Source organism: Brachionichthys hirsutus, chromosome 2 (genome assembly GCF_040956055.1).
Source record: "Brachionichthys hirsutus isolate HB-005 chromosome 2, CSIRO-AGI_Bhir_v1, whole genome shotgun sequence".
Classification (NCBI taxonomy): Eukaryota; Metazoa; Chordata; class Actinopteri; order Lophiiformes; family Brachionichthyidae; genus Brachionichthys; species Brachionichthys hirsutus.
This window is the reverse complement of record NC_090898.1, coordinates 8,765,965-8,783,512: the sequence shown is the minus strand read 5'-3', so window position 1 is coordinate 8,783,512 and position 17,548 is coordinate 8,765,965. Positions and strand designations below refer to the sequence as shown.

At 43.7% G+C, this 17,548-nt stretch overlaps 1 protein-coding gene across 1 annotated transcript; it reads right to left on the bottom strand.

Moving 5' to 3' along the window:
• Positions 1 to 246: 246 nt before the first annotated feature.
• Positions 247 to 17,193, bottom strand: LOC137899874 (dihydropyridine-sensitive L-type skeletal muscle calcium channel subunit alpha-1-like). Its single transcript, XM_068743928.1, has 45 exons — positions 16,820 to 17,193; positions 15,426 to 15,531; positions 13,950 to 14,089; positions 13,646 to 13,779; positions 13,414 to 13,566; positions 13,109 to 13,314; positions 12,914 to 13,017; positions 12,682 to 12,821; positions 12,518 to 12,599; positions 12,276 to 12,436; positions 11,943 to 12,168; positions 11,656 to 11,863; positions 11,415 to 11,535; positions 11,011 to 11,125; positions 10,834 to 10,933; positions 10,636 to 10,705; positions 10,093 to 10,225; positions 9,881 to 10,010; positions 9,735 to 9,794; positions 9,512 to 9,618; positions 9,337 to 9,424; positions 8,147 to 8,254; positions 7,989 to 8,041; positions 7,745 to 7,891; positions 7,270 to 7,471; positions 7,037 to 7,195; positions 6,766 to 6,876; positions 6,592 to 6,675; positions 5,995 to 6,042; positions 5,472 to 5,498; positions 5,244 to 5,369; positions 5,092 to 5,157; positions 4,876 to 4,967; positions 4,647 to 4,800; positions 4,450 to 4,577; positions 4,238 to 4,334; positions 3,620 to 3,722; positions 3,402 to 3,503; positions 3,189 to 3,322; positions 2,813 to 2,938; positions 2,462 to 2,643; positions 2,321 to 2,370; positions 2,023 to 2,042; positions 1,857 to 1,931; positions 247 to 1,593 (listed from the first exon to the last, which is right to left on the bottom strand). The coding sequence occupies exons 1-45, from the start codon at positions 17,002 to 17,004 to the stop codon at positions 1,336 to 1,338; spliced, it is 5,421 nt and encodes a 1,806-aa protein (XP_068600029.1). The 5' UTR covers positions 17,005 to 17,193; the 3' UTR covers positions 247 to 1,335.
• Positions 17,194 to 17,548: the final 355 nt, after the last annotated feature.

The following is a 17,548-nucleotide window of genomic DNA, read 5'->3' as shown; positions in this document are numbered from 1 at the left end:
GGCAAGGCTATTTTTAGAAGCTCTCCGTTTTCACACTGAGGTCTGTCGCGGGGAGCATCCAAGCATGTTTTGATCAAGGCTCCATCAGCACCAGCCGTCTCATTTCAGAGCTTTTCTATCAGGATTTATTTACTGGACAAATCATACCTTTATTTTTTAGCCTGAGAGTTTTTCCAATTCTAAGTTGATACGTGATGTCGGGCGTCTCTCTTAGATTTGTTTGCAGAAATAAAACTTACACGAATGAATATTTGGATAATTTATTTATTTTTGCCATGGTGACATCAACCATAGTGGCACGCATGAGTGAAGGAGACTTAAGAGGTTCGCCTTAACCATCTCCAAAACCTTGCTCGTGATGTGAGAATGACAGCAAAACAGGGTACCGGTAATCAGAAAATAATGTTGAAGGCCTGTTTCTGCATTCAGCCACAAAACATGAAACAAGTGCAATAAATTATACCCATGCAATTATTAACAAAATGCATCGTAAGTCCAGGTGAGCTGTAAAGATAAATCCACCATACTCCAGGTATGCTGAAGATAAACTGCATGGGATTCTCAGTTCTTAGCTCGCAGACACAACCATGGGAATGAAAAACAGACCCTGTAGCAATAGAGTGGCTTAAAGTGATAAAGATCACATGCACTACCAGACTACAGTATGGCTTTCAAGAACTGAGAAACACTTAAAGACAGATATATTTTTGCAGAATTATTTCACAAGTAATGTGAAATAAATAAATAAAAACTTCTCCTTTAAAACCCTTCACAAGAAACTCAGTAAACTTCAGTAATAATACAGCCACTCCTAAACGATCAGATCAGAGGACACTGCTTGGCCTTCAAAGAAAGAAATGCATTTGTATGGTTGCAGCAGTCGATAGTTTCTGGACTCGGATGCACAGAATCTCAGTCGCCTCCTCAAAGTGGAATCCGCTCCCACTTGTCGAGCTGCAGCACAATAAAGACAGCTGCCAGCTCCCCGTGTTCAGTCACCTTCCTATCTCTCTTAGTTCGGCTTTAGTAAGACTTTCAGCTCCCTCACATAACTCTCCCATAAGTCATATGGAACGGATGACTACAACAAACATTGCGTCAATCTGTTTCCAATGAGATGGATTAAAAAAAAAAAAAGTAGTTTCAATCTGAAGATGAAAAGAAAAGCCTTTTCATCTTCATATATCTTTGACCACACGTGACGGCATGTTAAACCTGATCAGACCTTTAGGGCTCATGCCAGGCCAACGGATGCAGATTGTCACAGCAGGGGGGCCACAAATTCGGTCAAGTGAGGAAAGGTGGAGCCAGTGTAAAAATCCCAGAAGATAATGTCTAAACTTTGGAGCGGGCTTCTGCCGGTTCTTGTGATGAGAGAATGATTGGGACTGGACGTCTCTTCCTCCTCACGGCCGGCTCTGGGTCTCCTGGTTTCGCAGCGGCGGAAGGGACGGGGACAGGACGTCTCCTCTTCTGATCGAGAACGGCCTTCACCACGCTCTCCAAATCATCCGCAGCATGAATGGCTTGAGCCTCACTGGTCTCAGAGACAAAGCCACTCGCAAAGGAAGCCAGATCACCCTCCACGAGAGCCTGGAGAAAAACACATTGTGGCCTCCGTTACGAACAGCAGCAGTTCTTTGTCTTATTTTCACTACAGCTAAGGCTTGACCATGAAAACCCACAGGACCAGTTGTACACTTATATCAAAATGACTGTTTATTACTCCTTAATCTGGCAGGAAATGAGCTCGGTGCAGTTTATCATCCCTGATGTATGATAGATCTGATAGATAGACAGAACATTTCCTGCTAATAATAGAAGCGGTAACTTATTACCGATCCTTCCTTTCTTACCTCCTGGATGAGCTGGTCAGCTGCTCTGCTGGAGCTCTGGCTCCGATTCTCACTATAGTCAGAGTCAAACGGGAACTGCAAAGAAGATATACGCATCCATACATTGTCTACACCAGTTATTATCGACACTTTGACTGGATGACTTAGTAAAATAGTAAAATAGTACCTGCGTTTTGCCAGTTCTCACTTTGAAGTTCCAGGCAAGCAGGTTGTCAAAACAAGGGATGAATAAAGAGGAGAACAGATCAATCAGTTTCCATTTCTGCCTTCATGGTTCCAATTTATTTTTCAGATTTGAGTCAAACACTTGCTAATCTATTTCAGCTCATGTTCACTATTAAATAACAGGAAACCATAAACTCTTGAATACTACATCATCAACACATTATATGCATAGGTAAATATTTGTATATTTACCTGTACAAAAGGTGTATAAAAAGTAAAAACCTGATTCAATGACGTACCTTGCTCTGCACCCTCACTGGGATTGTAATATTCTTCAGGACTATCTTCCCTTTCAAGTGACAGACCAAAAGACAACAGAAAGGTTTTACCGGCATGTCATCATGTGCTCCTGATCATGTGGGCGTGTGTTTAGCACTGACTCTGCAAAGGCGTTGTTGTTAGTGTTGCTTTTTGGTTCAGGTGTGGGGTCAGATTCAGTGGTCGAGTCGGGCTGGCTCTCAGAGAACTTCAGGGGCCGCTGGCTGGTCATCTGCTGGGACTGTGCACCCGCGGGTTCGGTTGAGAACGAGTCCATCTGGTTACCAAACAGGCCGTGAGTGCGCTAGAACCACAGAACAAGAAACATGTTCAGGGAGAGGTATTTGTGGACACATCTAATCCCATTGATCGATCTCAATAATTAAATAAAAAAAATTACTGTCACTAAACCCAGAAATACATTTCCTAACTGCATTAATCTGCTCTTTCATGCTGCAGCCAGTGTTTCTCACATGGTATATGTGCTCCTCTCCAGCCTCCTCCATAGCTCTGTCCATGTCCTCCTCATTCTGCAGGTCTCCTGAAATTGCCCTGTGCATCTGTGGAGCCACCTCCTCATCTATATTCCTCAGGCCCGCCTAGAAGAACATGGAAAATGTGGAAGAATGGAGAGCAAAGGCACATAGGTGGGAACTGGTGTAAGAGATGAAAGAGGCAACAAAAGACAGCAGAAGAAGCCATGTAAAAAAAAATACTTTCTGATATACAATTATTTATGATATATTTTTTTAAATGTTATCGTTCATGTTTTATCAAGTAGATTTAATTTATTGCGAAATACATTTCTGCCTGACATCCTCTAATTTTAATGCCGTATTAAAAGCTCACCTGGATTTCCGGGCCAGAAGTGCTCTTCTTACCGGGCCGGTAACCGTAGTACTCCTCCTGGTGCTTTAAGAACTTACGGAAATGATCCTGAAGCAGGAAGGTGGAGTAGAATTTCCCTACAGTCACCTCGTCATCTTTAAAAGGAAAAGGTGCATGTGATGTCTGCGTGAGAGATACAAGGGACGACGAGCAAACCTGGTTCGGTTGCTTTACCTCCTATAGGGGGGATGACCTGGTCCAGGAGTTTCATACTGGTACGCTTCCAGATTTGCTTTATGATGGCTCTCAGCTCCTCGTTGGCCTTCTCAAAGTTGCCTGAGCAAGACATCAATTATCAGTTAAATACAAATGATATATAAAGTCGAAATGATGTCATATGCAGTACATGAAGTGTAGTCCACTACATTTGACTACTCTGGTACTCTGATTACCCTCTGTTTTTATCTTGAGGGCAGTTCTGACCAGGGCAAACAGTGTGGCATTGAAGGTGACCGTGCCGTCACTGTTCAGAGGCATGTTCATACCGACCAGACGCTGCAGACAAGACGCCAGAGAGGGATACAAGAATACAAAATAATATTCTTATCATTTAATCAAGTAAAGATCAATATTTTGATAAGAAAATATTTATTCATTGTTGCATTATTATTATTAGATAAGGGAATCCTAAAGGGAGAATAATTAAAGATGACTCATTCATTCATTCATCTTCCCGAAACGCTTTGTCTGTTACCAGGTCGTGCTGGAGCCTATCCCAGCAGTGAACGGGTGAGAGGCGGGGTTACACCCTGGACAAGCCGCCAGTTCATCGCAGGGTTATTTATTTAGTAACCATTATTTATCCAGGTAAGTTAATTGAGAACAAATTCTCATTTACAATAACGACCTGGTCAAGAGGAAGCACATACAAGTTACATAAATACACAACACAAATAACACAATAGCACAAAATGGAATTTGATTCATTTGGAATATTAGATATGGTTTTGTCTTCTTGTGTAACGTCCATCTATAGTTTATTCATGACCTCTGACCATATTTCTTTTTACCTTGCATGCAGCACGGTGAGGACAGAATTTCCCGAAGCCGAGCGGAGGCTGGAGACGCCGCAGCAGTGTCACCACGTCCAGATGTTTAATCCTCCCCCTGTGAAATCAGAGAATCTCTTAGACTCATAATATGCCCAACTGGCAACCAATGAAATCTGTGGGCTTTGAGCATGAATGACTAGTAGTTAAATTATGGGCGATGCTAAGCTTACGTGGCCTCAGGGTCATATTCAGCCCAGATCTTCTTGAACTCATCCAAATGGTGTGGTCCAAGAAGAGACCAATCACGGGTCAGATAGTCAAAGTTGTCCATGATGACAGCAACAAACAGGTTAAGGATCTGAAGGAGGTAAGAATAAAGCTCCCTTATTATACTGAACCGATCATTTAGCTTGTTGCTGCTGCTCACCAGGAAAGCACAGAGACAGTAGAAGCTAAGGAAGTAGAAGACAGCAAAGTTGGACCCGCAGGACTCGCCCGGCTGGAGGTCAGATTTGGGATCACACTTCTTCCCATACATCGAAGCCATCATGACCTCCTGCCAAGCCTCTCCAGTAGCACATCTGGGTACGTAAAGTGAAAATGTCACTCGATCTTTGCAACACATGAGGTATCATGAACCCGGTCCAGAGACTCACCGGAATAACATGAGCACAGCATGAGGGAAAGTCTGGAAGTTGTTGTTGCGGTTGATTTGGGTGCCATCGATAAGGGCTACTTTTCCAAAGATCTGATTGGTTGTTAAAGGCAAAGAGCAAATTCAGGAAGGTGTTTCAGTAACATTTACTTAGAAACACATTTACATCTAAAGAGGTTCATGTTTTCATCCAGAAAATAAATTTTGATGAGCATACCTGCATCCCAATGACAGCATAGATAAAGAAGAGCATCACAATGAGCAGAGCCACATGGGGGAGAGCCTAAAGACAAAAAAAACAAATAGTCAGCTCATCTAAAAGCTGCTCATCGTGGAGAAAGGAGTAAAAGTGTCAATAGCGTATCAGACCTGGAAGGACTTGATGAAGGTCCACAGCAGGTTACGAATGCCCTCTGAACGGTTGAGCAGCTTGACTAGACGCATGACACGAAAGAGTCGGAAGAACGTGATGGAAACCGAGGCGTTTTCAGAGTCCTGCAGAGGAAGAGGAGGAGGAGGGGGAGAAGAAGAAGGGATTTCTGAGGAAGAAAACACACAAAAGAAAAACCTTGCAATTGGAGGAAACTTTGGTCTTACTGCAATGGCTTGCATAGGATTTGTCTCCTGCACAAAACAGATGAGACGATAGGCACATGAGATATTATATTTTATTACATACAGTTATAGCAGATATATCCACTCCTTAGATGTCATTTATAATCAATAGGGTTAAATTTAGACATGTTTCTACCTTCGATTAGTTAAAAGCCTCAAAACTTCATTGCTGAAAACTAGAGCTGCACTTTGTAATTCATGCGAAATGAACAATATAAACAAGCTTTAATTGTGAAAATAGAAGTTTTCAGCTAATCCAGGCCCCACTATGACTTTCTGTGTTGGGTTGTAGTAGTTGTGTGTATTAACTATCTGAGCTGAACACAAACACACTGAGCTCTTCCTTTATGCTCTGTAGGTTTAGACCGACAGAAGAATCAGGTGTTTCTCCAGCAGCTTGAGCCACATCGCCCAGCGCAGTAGAGAGTTTAGTGGAGAATGCGGTGACGTGCTCACACAGCAAGGCCCATGCAGCAGTGCAGTGTGGTGCAGAGCAGATATTTACAACGCAGCCATGGAGACAGTACAGTCCTCCACTGGAGGCCAGGGCAGTCTGTGGAGGACAGATAGACGAGTGAGGTGTGATGCACGAGGGGCAGACGGGTGGACAAGGATTTAACAAGGAGTGAAACGGGCTTTAGATCAACTGCATTTGAAACAAGCTTGTGTCTGTGGATGGAAAAGAGGATAATGCGGTGCAAGAATGACTGAAATGTGACCGAAGAAGACCTTAAATTTGTGTAACATTGAACAACATAAGATAACAAAAATGGTTTGCGGATCTAGTGCTATTTTTAAGTGCTCAACCAACACAATGCATCGGTTGCAGAAGGGATTGAGGAGTGTAGGAGCAGGGAAGTTGGGGATGGGGGGGTGGGGGTCCCAACAATAGTACTGGCCATATCCTGTCAGCTAGTATCAATCAGCTGTTGGGCCACGGTTATATTCTTCTGGGTCAGAGCATCAAATAAATATATTGAGTCACTTCAATTCAAATCACACTATTGACTGGGAATGTCAAGAACACATCGTCCTGAACTAACGGGATGTCTGTGGAACTCATCAGGATGAATGCATAAAAGGTTTCAGGATCATTACGTACGTCAACTTCACTCAGGATGACATCAACAACGCTGCCGACGACGATAACGAAGTCAAAGACATTCCACGGGTCCCCGAAGTAGCCCTGCATGGAGAGATGAAAGCATTGGCAGCAAACCGGAGGACACGAGACGGAGAGAGTGCCCATCTGAACAACCAACGCTAGAGCCTTCACCTTCGCTTTGAAGGCCATGAGCTTGAGAATCATCTCCACGGTGAAGAGCACGGTGAAGATTAAGTTCAGAATGTCTGACAGCTTGGTCACGTGGTCCGACTGGTTACAGTGCTGTGCAGAGGGGAAGGGGAATGTTACTCTAAACTTCAGAAAGCTATTCCTTTAGTCCTGTTGGGATTTAACTAACGGAATTTCCCCTCACATTTTCGTCAGAATATCCCAAATTATAAATGTAGGATCATAATTTAACACGTGTCCCTCATTTGCATACCTGCATCCCCAGACACAAGGTGTTGAGCATAATGAGGAAGAACATGAGGTACTCAAAGTAGCAGGAGGTAACGATGTACCAAACCCTGTACTGGTAGGGGTTTTTGGGGATGTAGCACCTCAGCGGCCGAGCCTTCAGGGCGTACTGCACACACTGGCGCTGCAGAGAGACACACGGTGGCTTTTACAATGAGCAGTGTGTTTTACGTTTTACGCCACGAGGCCGAGCCTTGCCTGGTTCTTGTCCAGCTCACAATCCTTATACTCTTCCTCTCCCTGCTCCTGGAAAGTGACGATGACAAAGCCCACAAAGATGTTCATCATGAAGAAAGCAATGAGGATGATGTAGATGATGAAGAAGATGGAGACGTCCACACGGTTGTTGAAGACAGGGCCCATGTCTTCTTGGTCTGAATCAATGGCTCTGTACAACAATCTGGAAACAGTGATTTTGAGAGGAGAGCGGAAATTGGCAGGGAAGTGATCAAACATCAGAGACACAGTGGCTTGATTTGTCGAGATGGAATGAATAAATCAGCAGATTAAAAATGATTTATTACCTCTACTACCCATCTCTGTCTCCGGGGAATTAAATTACTTCCCAACTCAATATCCACGTAATAAGATGTTCTGTTTTTAACTCAATCAAGCAGATAAGATAAAAAGAAAAGAAAGCGATTTATCAAAATAAAATGTATGTTGTGCTTACTTTGGCCAGCCTTCAAAGGTGGACACGGTGAAGAGAGCCAGCATGCCGTAGAGCACATTGTCGAAGTTGAAGTCACCATTGAGCCATTCTCGCTTAGCCAAAACCGTGTCCTGGAGAGAATTCTCTACAGGCTTCCAGAAGAACCCCCTGGGAGAGGACAGAGTGAGCGGTCGCTTCAGATAAACGAGCATCCCTGGTGTGTGTGTGTGTGTGTGTGTGTGTGTGTGTGTGAAGTTCGTCTTACTGGCATTCCTCCTCAGTTATTTTGGTGGTGTCTGTGCAGCTGTAGAATTTACCCTGGGGGGTGAATCATGACAAAGTAAAGCAAAGTATATTACAGTACATTCAGTTGGAGATACGATGGAATTATGCGATATATCACGTCATCGTTTAAAAGCTCACCTTGAAGAGTTGAACACCGATACAGGCAAACATGAAATTCAGCAACATCGTGACCAGGACGATGTTGCCGATGGTTTTGATGGCAACAAACACGCACTGGACCACATGCTGCCATTAAAGACACACAACAACCAGTGAGAAATACTCCTAAACCACACCTGTTGTACTTACTCATCATATCATATCATAGTATTATAAAAACGAATTGCCCCCGAGTCCGAGACATTTGATTTTGAACCGATACCGAGTACCGATACTTTTATAATACATAAAAAAATAAAAAATAAAGAAGAGTGAAGGAACGGATCCAGGATGTCCCTTATTTTCTATTTTATTCATATTATTTCAACATTTAACTCTGAAACAGAGCACTTCTGCTGTTTCTCTCTGGTGTAGAGAGGGCTCAATCTGTGCCACTGATATAAAACGTAAAAACAATAAATATCCATATATATCCTGTCCTGATCGGGAGGTAACGTCCGATTACGATCGAGTCCGCACTCCGCAAGCTCGTGATCGGGTCGGGACATCCCTAATTATAATATTATTCAAATACACAACACATGCATGATACATTATACTTTCAACAACTTTGCACTTACATTGTAGTTATATTTCCAAGTTAATTTGCAAAAAAAGATGCATTTGAAATATGAAATTATAATTACCTTGAATCTTGTTGATTTTAACACTTTACTGACTGTGCCATGTGTTGTCAGTTTTATTGTGTGTTCTCTAAGGCATCGTTGAGTGCATTGAGAGGTGCACATAAATAAAGTGAATTATTGTTATAATTATTAATTATCAACTATTTTATTGCATTATTCACTCTCTCCATTTTGGAGCTTGCTATGGGCAAGAGGCGGGGACACCCCGGATGAATCACCAGCGCATTGCAGGGCCACACAGAGATAAACAACAACTCATTCACACACTACAGACAATTTAGAGTAATCACAATTGACCTAAATCGCATGTTTTTGGAGGTGGGAGGAGACCGGAGAAAACCCAGGGAGAACATACAAACTCTGCACAGGAAGGATTCGAACCCGGTACCTCCTTGTTGTGAGGCTGCAGCGCTACCCACTACACCACTATACCACATTTATTTATTTAAAATGTTGTCATGTGGATAGCTTTACTTATAAAGGAACGGATTGGCTTGTTCACCACTGGAGGGTGGTTTTTACCTTTAACCCCTTAGCTCTGTTGATGGCCCTGAGAGGCCTCAGCACCCTCAGCACCCTGAGAATCTTCACCACAGAAATAGCACTGGATCTGTTCTCAACGCACAACAAAAAGCAGTCTCAATCTACACATCTCGGCATATTGACGTCTGTAATTTAAGGAAACATGTTCGCTCACTCCATTCCCATTGAAAGTAGGGACACTCCAACCACTAGCAGATCCAGGATGTTGAAGGAGTTGCGGCAGAAGGAGCCCTCGTGCATGAATGCTCCGTATACTGTCATCTGTCAACCAGAAACATCAGACCCAGAAATATATATTATATTATATATTATTTCTGGTAGCTTAACTTCAAAGACACCAGATAAACTCAAAAAAGGTAGAACATCAAATATCTTACCTTCAGTACGATCTCAATAGTGAACACAGTTGTGAAGACAATGTCAGCCTTTCCCAAGATCTGCAGGAAAAGCACAGAGGATTCTTATAAAATGCGTCCATTGCTGAACAGTTTTATGTCCAAAGTGTTGTGCATAAAGAGCTGACCATGTTTCTGTAGGACTTTGGGTCGATGGGGTCCTCAGCTGCCAGAGAGATGGAGGAAAGCAGGATGAAGAGAAGGATCAAGTTGGTGAAGGACGATGCGTTGACGATCTTGTAGCACAGTTTACGGAACCTGAATATATGAATATAAGAGGCACAGACATCAGTGATGTCGGTCAAGTCTTTATTGTGTAATCGTGATAAAGTATTCGTACTTGTTTTGAGGGCCAAAAATGAAAAAGGAGCTGGCTTCAGGCAACGGGACGGCTTCCTCCTTCAGCTGCAGGTCGGCCATCGGTCGTGGGCGAGGGCTGATGGGGATTTCAGGCTCTACTTCTTCATCATCACCTATGATGAAGAAGAAAAGAACTGAGTTAAATAATACATGACATATAACAAATGGTAGTAGACACGTTATAGCACAACAAATGATAAAAAAAAGAAGATGCATGGTATTAATTGACTCCTATATTTATAAAAAATCTCACTACAATGACTCACGTTGCAGTCTTTATATGGTAGCCACTAGAGTAGTGAGAATAAAGCCTAACTTTAGACGCTGCTTAAACTTGGCTCAGGGAATCGGATGAGTCTAATAATAATAATAAGGCGATGCTATACTTATACTGTAAGACAGCCATGACAGCAGCGCTAAAGGGCCAGTGCACTGGATATGAATTCCAGTAATCCTTGACTGTTTGTGAGAGGTTTCAGTCAGAGATGTAAGAATGGACGTTTTTAAAAATCCGTCGAGTTACCTGGGAAGTCATTAGGCGGGAATGGATCTTTCACTTCATTTACATTGGACTCAAACTCGTCAATTTTGAGCTGGAAAAAAAAGGGTGATATAGGTACTCGTGTTTGTGAATTTGTTGTTTACATGATCGAAATAAATAAATAAATACAAAATACAAAAAAATTGAACATCACTGCCAATAGTTGATATCGACACCAACCCTTGCTGTGGTGGGCATGCCTTCTATCTTGGCTCTCTGCTCTGCCAGTTTCTTAGCAATCCTTTCCCTCTCCTCGTCTGTTTTGTCAGGCATTTTGGATCTGTGGGACAACAGAAGCAGGACATTGTATGAGAGGCAGGAGACGATCGGTTTAAATGGTGGTATTATTTTATTTACCTTAGTAGCTTTCTCCTCAACTTCTCCTCTGCCTTTTCTTTCTGAGCTGAAGTCAGACTTTCAGCCTCTCCCAGGTTGTCGACGGCAATGGCCAAAAAGACATTGAGGAGGATATCTGGTGTCCGAGTTCAGGAACCTTTTTTTTTTTTACTATGCAATCTTTTTGCCATTTTTGTTGCATGTTTAAAGAGTGAAATGAAATATCACAACAACCATTACATAGATTGCCAGGAGAGGTTTGTGCAGACAGTTATTGGGCTGAGACGGTTTTTCCAGATTTTTGTGATTGCCTTGACTTCCAGCACCATCATCTGTTTAAAGTGTCCTATTTGGTCTACAATCAAATGCTGCCGCAGCTGTCCTGCTGAGTCATCGATGACTTTGTGATTGCATGTGAAGGATACAATTTCCACAGACGAAAAGGATGATGAAATAGACAGCGACCAGGATGCCAGGAAAGACAGGCCCTCCATACGCCATAATGCCATTATACATGATGGTGGTCCAGTCCTCCCCTGTTAGGATCTGCGATTTAATCATCAGTCAAACAGCAGAAAAATAAAGGGGGAAGGATGTAGGAGATTTTGGTTCACATTCATCACAAAGAAAGGAGTTCTGTAGGAATTAATGTGTGTCTAGTTGCACCTGAAACACGCTGATGAGGGCTTGAGGAAAGTTGTCAAAGTTACTTCTCCTGGGCCTGTTGTCTGAAAAGTTGAATTTCCCGCCAAACACCTGCATGCCCAAGAGTGAGAAAATAACGATGAAGAGGAAGAGAAGAAGGAGCAAGGAGGCGATGGAGCGCACAGAATTGAGGAGAGAGGCCACAAGATTGCTCAATGAGGTCCAGTACCTGCAAAACACAGAGAGGAGTTAAAAGACAGGGAATGAAGATAATTTAAAGCAACACGAGGAGTTAATTAAGGACCTACTTTGTGACTTTAAGGACCCTCAGCAGTCGGATGCACCTGAGAACAGAAAAACCAAGGGGAGCCACGGCTCCTGCAGAAAACATAATCATCTCCAGGATGCCGCAGAGCACGACGAAGAAGTCAAAGCGGTTGAACAGAGACATGAAATATGCTCTGGGACCCAGGGCATACATCTTCACGAACATCTCTATGATGAAGAGCACCAGTAGAACACGACTGGCCACATCTGTAAGAAGAGAAGAGAGAAGCGACTAGATGAAGCCGGGAGCCATGGAATTCATGTAAAAATAAAAATACATAAACACACGTATACAAATATGCATATAAACCAACCTTGTAGGGAAGTGAGCCGGTCAGGCTGGTGGTGATGCTCGGTTGCAATTGTCAGGGTATTGAGGAAGACGAGCAGCATCACTACCCAGTAAAAGGCCTCGGTTTTCACATACACCAGACACTTCATCCTGAAGAATCGGTTCCAGCGACAGGCCAGGCGGCTAGAAAACACAAATGAGCCAAACAATATAATGTGTGCTTGAATATGCTTGAAATCACGTGCACATTCACAGCAGACTCACTAGAAATAGACGATTCGACTCTTGCCTTCAAGTTCATACAAGCTGCCTGCCTCCGAATCTCCGTTTGTTAAAGGCAGGAGTCCTGCCAAGGAAATAAGAGTATTTAAAAAGTATTTCTACATGATGGGAAGGGTACTACGGCGGTTTACTACACTGACCTTTGCCCTCACGGTCTGCATCCAGGACTTCGGCATGAGTGATCCATTCCATGTAGCCATGCAGGTCTTCATCCAGCTGCTGGCGCTCTCGTAATTTCTGGAACTCTCCACGCGATTTGGCTTTCTCTCGCTCTTTGGTAAACTCTCTGGGTAAAAACACGTGATTATCTTTTACTTTGTTCACACGGGGGAATCAAGGTGTAGAAAGAAGAGCGGCAGAAGAGAGTAGGCGTCTTACCCACTGAGCACACCCAGAACCAGGTTGAGCACAAAGAAGGAGCCCAAGAGAATGAGAGGAACAAAATACAGCCAGGGCCACTCATTCCCTATGGCATCATTAACCTGAGTCACAAAGTGGGCAAAAATAAATCTTTTGTTGAGAGCGCAATTTACCTCAAACCGATACTGAAAAAAGGACAAGCAAGTCGCTGACCCAGTAAAGCACTTTGGTCCATCCCTCCATGGTGATACACTGGTAGACAGTAAGCATGGCAAAGCCAATGTTATCAAAGTGGGTGATTCCGTTGTTGGGACCTTCCCAGCCGGGTCGACACTCAGACCCATTTGATATGCAGCGACGTCCGTTACCAGCCTGAGCGCAGGGTGCAGGCAGCTCACCTTCTGCTGTGGCGTAGAGATCTGTCGTTCGTTCCCAGAGAAGAGAGGCGCTTTGAACGTAAAATCAGGGCTCTGTCACTGATATAGCAAACATGGAAAGATAGTGCCTGCTGTTAATACTTGTGCCGGTGTAATAGCAGGTCTTGTGCATTTTGCATTTAAAGAGCTCCAGTCCCATGATGGCATAGATGGTAACCAGTAAGAAGACCAGCAGGGCGATATGCAGCAGGGGCAACATGGCTTTGAGGATGGAGTTCATTACCACCTGCAGGCCTGAATGTGAACAGCAAAAACAGAATCAAACATCACAAGTGGCTCTTTCTTCATCGCGGTTGTTTTTCGAGGCTCTTACTGGGGACTCCAGAGACGAGACGCAAGGGTCGCAAAACTCTGAAGGCTCTCAGCGCCTTCATGTCGAACCCGCCACCCTTCTCCAATGGCACGCCGGCTATCTTATTGATGGTATCCAAGGCGAATGTAAAAAGACTGCAGGGGAAGATGATGGAAACACAACCGCTGACCTCTACGCGACCTTTATAAGGAGCATTGCAAAATAGACATTGAGCAGAACAATATAGTTTCGCTATGAGTGTCAGAAGGGAAGCTGTGCCCTTCATTAGTAGAAACAGCTACCTGCAGCTCAGGGCTCATCTTACCCCATGAAGACGATGACAAAGTCCAATATGTTCCAACAGTTCCGTAAATAGGCGCCTTCATGAAACACAAACCCGTAAGCCACTATCTTCAAAAAGCACTCCAAGGTGAATATGATCAGAAAGATATATTCCAAGCTTTCCTGCAGCCAGAAAGAACAGAAAATGATATTTCAGGAAGTTAGTGATACGGAATGACTGAAATGTAAAGGGCAGCTAACAGGAATAGCAGGAGCCACTAAATTAGATGAAATTGATAGTTTGTGGATTAAATACAATCTGATAAGGTTTAAGATGACTGGTCACATTGTGATTCATGAAATGATCAACAGAATTACTACGAGCCTGTTGGCAATTTATTCACCAATGTGTGTATGCTGCATGTTTTTAGTGGTGGGAGGAAGGTGGAGATCCCCCACATAGAGGGAAGGAGAACATGCAAACTCCACACAGAAAAGTCCCTGGTGGATTTAAACTTGCTGTGAGACAACAGCGCTACCCACTGCACCGCCGTGCTGCTCATTAGCGATAGTACGCATTAAAAAATCGGCAAATGCGATTCATATGAAACAAGTAAAGCTTTACAGTGCAGTGTATAAGCATTACAAAGCATTGTGTTTTATCCTATGAGTAGAAACGTGGTACTTGAGGCAACGTTTGTGGACCCTCCTGAATCCGCCTGCATCAGTGGCGTGGCGCTGTCAGAGGCCGACCTACTTTGCCCCAGTAAAGCATGGCTCTCCTCGGAGGAATAGCTAAGCCAGAAGCATGAAAATTATGGATAGAATCTGGGTCAGTTTCAGGTCCAGATGCCTGGACTCGCATGGGCCAGTTGATTGGGTGACAACAGGACTAAGAGCTATAATCTAGTGTCGTGTGGATATCTTGACTGAATGGTGGAAAAAAGGGGCTTTCTGGCTACTGGAGATGAATGTCAGAAGAAACAACGATCAACCTCCACGATATATCCAGCACTGATGTTACCTCGATCTAGACACTGGCCAGCTGCGTGCTCATCTTCAGCTCAACACATTACGCATACACTCTGTCCATCCCCGGGTGCCATCTTTCCATCCCTGCGTTATACAGGAGTTTCAAAACACGCCTATCAGTTTGAAATCTTAATAACTCCTCTAACCGGCACTACACCACTTAACAAAAAAACCTGCAGATCAAAAACAATGGGACGAATAAATGACACATTGTTTGATGGCGTATATTTATGCAGGAACAGATGGGATTCCAAATAACGGAGTGAGTTCCATCTGGAAGCATTTAAATATGACTTGGTGCTTAGATCAGATGAACTGCTCAGCTGTGACGTGTCTGACTTGGTTAGTTCAAAGCAGTCACTTGAAACATTTTTATATTGCAAAACAGAGAAAGAAAATCAATAATGCGCTCCGGTTGAAGTTTGAAGCCATTAATAAAAGAAGTTGTGTGTGTGTTTTTGGAGGGGGGGTGTTCACACTCACTCACCAAGCTTGCGTTGGTGTTGTTACTGTCTTCTTCAGGCATGGGCAGGAACACAGCCAGAGCAACACAGTTTGCAAAGATGGTCAATAAGATGATGATCTCAAAGGTTCTGGATGAGAAGACTGAGGAAAACAACGAAACTACAAGGAGTGGTAAAATCCCCACTATGCCGAAAAGGAAGGATGCATTCATTCACATGTAGTATCTATTCATAATCAGTTTGAGTTATCATATTCATACCTTGAAAATATTAACAGTGCTAGGAAATGATCAAATAATCAATTGCTTTGTCTGTGCAACTTTTTTATTTTGTTTGTTTGCTTAGAGAGAGTTAATGTAATAAATCAAATAAAAAAACGGAAACAAGAACGCAAGGGCTTTTTTGAAATGCTCCTCTTAGACAGGGTGTTGCACTGCTCTAACATTCTATCTAATAAATATATCCATCATCATAAACGTTGGTCAATGTCTCCAAATACTGCCTGAAACGTCATCCCTGAATCTCGTCTGCTGCCATGCTTCATTCTCATCCCTGGGGGTGCTCTTAGAGAATTCCCCTGCTGCCAGGTCAGTGTCATGTCTCCCAGTGATGCCCGCTGACAGCTGCAACCCTAACCCAAGAACACGAAGCGTTTCCTCGCAGAGTAGAAGAGAAAACATTTGGCCATTCTTTGAAACATTTACTCCAAGATGTGAGCAGGGGCGGGATTTATAGTGAAGCACAGCAACAAGCAGCGTTAAAGTTGTTCAGATGACGGGATTAAACCGTGTTGGTGTGACTGAACATATTTGGACACTATCAGAAGCTGTTCTTAAAACATTATTACATAGAAAAATAAAAATAATCATGATAGCACAATTTATATTCACTAACCCAGCTCTTTAATTATGTTGTCACTGGAAAGAAGTGCTTAGAGGATTCTATTTTGGATGTGAAATACATATTTTCCAGCCCCCCCTCCCCTATAAAGGCCCATACCATCACTCAGCAGTCTGCCCTAGTTTTAAGCCTCAAGCCTAACATGTGCTTCTACTTCAATGTCAGCTGTCAGGACAGTCATAAGGAGCAAAATTATTTGCTTCTGTCAACTGGATGCAAATTTACAGGTGAAAACATGATGGCTTCAACCTTCGACTTTCACACAGGGCTGCCAGAAGCATAACAAAAGTCTTAACACCTCAGGCAGAGCCTTAACATAGGTTTAAAAGGGACTCTGCTTGGCTGTACTTACTGCAGGTGAACTACATACTTGGTAATTCACTGGCCTGCAGACATCCAGTATCTGCGCCAGTCAGGGTTCTGAACAGAGGCCTACATACTCTCTTCAGGACCATTGCATATTCTTCATTTAAGGCCAAAAATAGGTGTCGGTGCGCCTAAAATTCCAGAAGGATACTTCCACTCCACGATGTTGATGCAGGCCTTGCGGAAGGGATTTTTGAGAGTGAAGAGGAAGAGCGACCTCGCTGGTCGAGGGTTTCCCCCCGTAGCCTGAAGCTTCTTCAGCTTCTCCCTCTGCTTCCTCTTCAGCTCCTCTTCGTTCATGATGACCGGCTTGGCCGCCTCTGCATCAGTTGCCATTTTGAAAGGTATCCCAGTCCTCTAGAAATGTATCCTCTCACTGTATAATCCCAAAATGAGTTGCTGTATGGCTCCCTGCTACGAGGGCCCTCTCTAGGGACCGGGTCCTGACGATCCTGTGTGTGTGTGTCTCCACCACCCTTTGCCCCTTCTTCTCTACTCCCTCTGATTCAGTCTCCCTCACTCAGAGGCTCAGGCTTCTCCTCCTGAGGGCCTCTGACAGAAAAACCCCCTTGGCAGGGAAGATTAGCCGGAGCCCAGAGTGGCTGGATGAGCAGTTGGCTCTGCTCAAGTTTAAATTTAGTATGTGAACCACTGACTGGCCATGCTTGGGGATGGTTACGAAGGTGGGGGCAGGGTAGGGCAGCACAGACACAGTTTGTGGGGTCTTGCAGTAGCAGAAAATCATATCTAGGCCTAACCCGGCCCCCTCCCTTCACAACAGATACTTGACACTGGCTGTTACACTGAACTGTAAAATATAGCCAGCAGGGAGGAGGGTGACAGATGAGTGAGTTAGTATTCTGTTTATACTGTAGAGGTG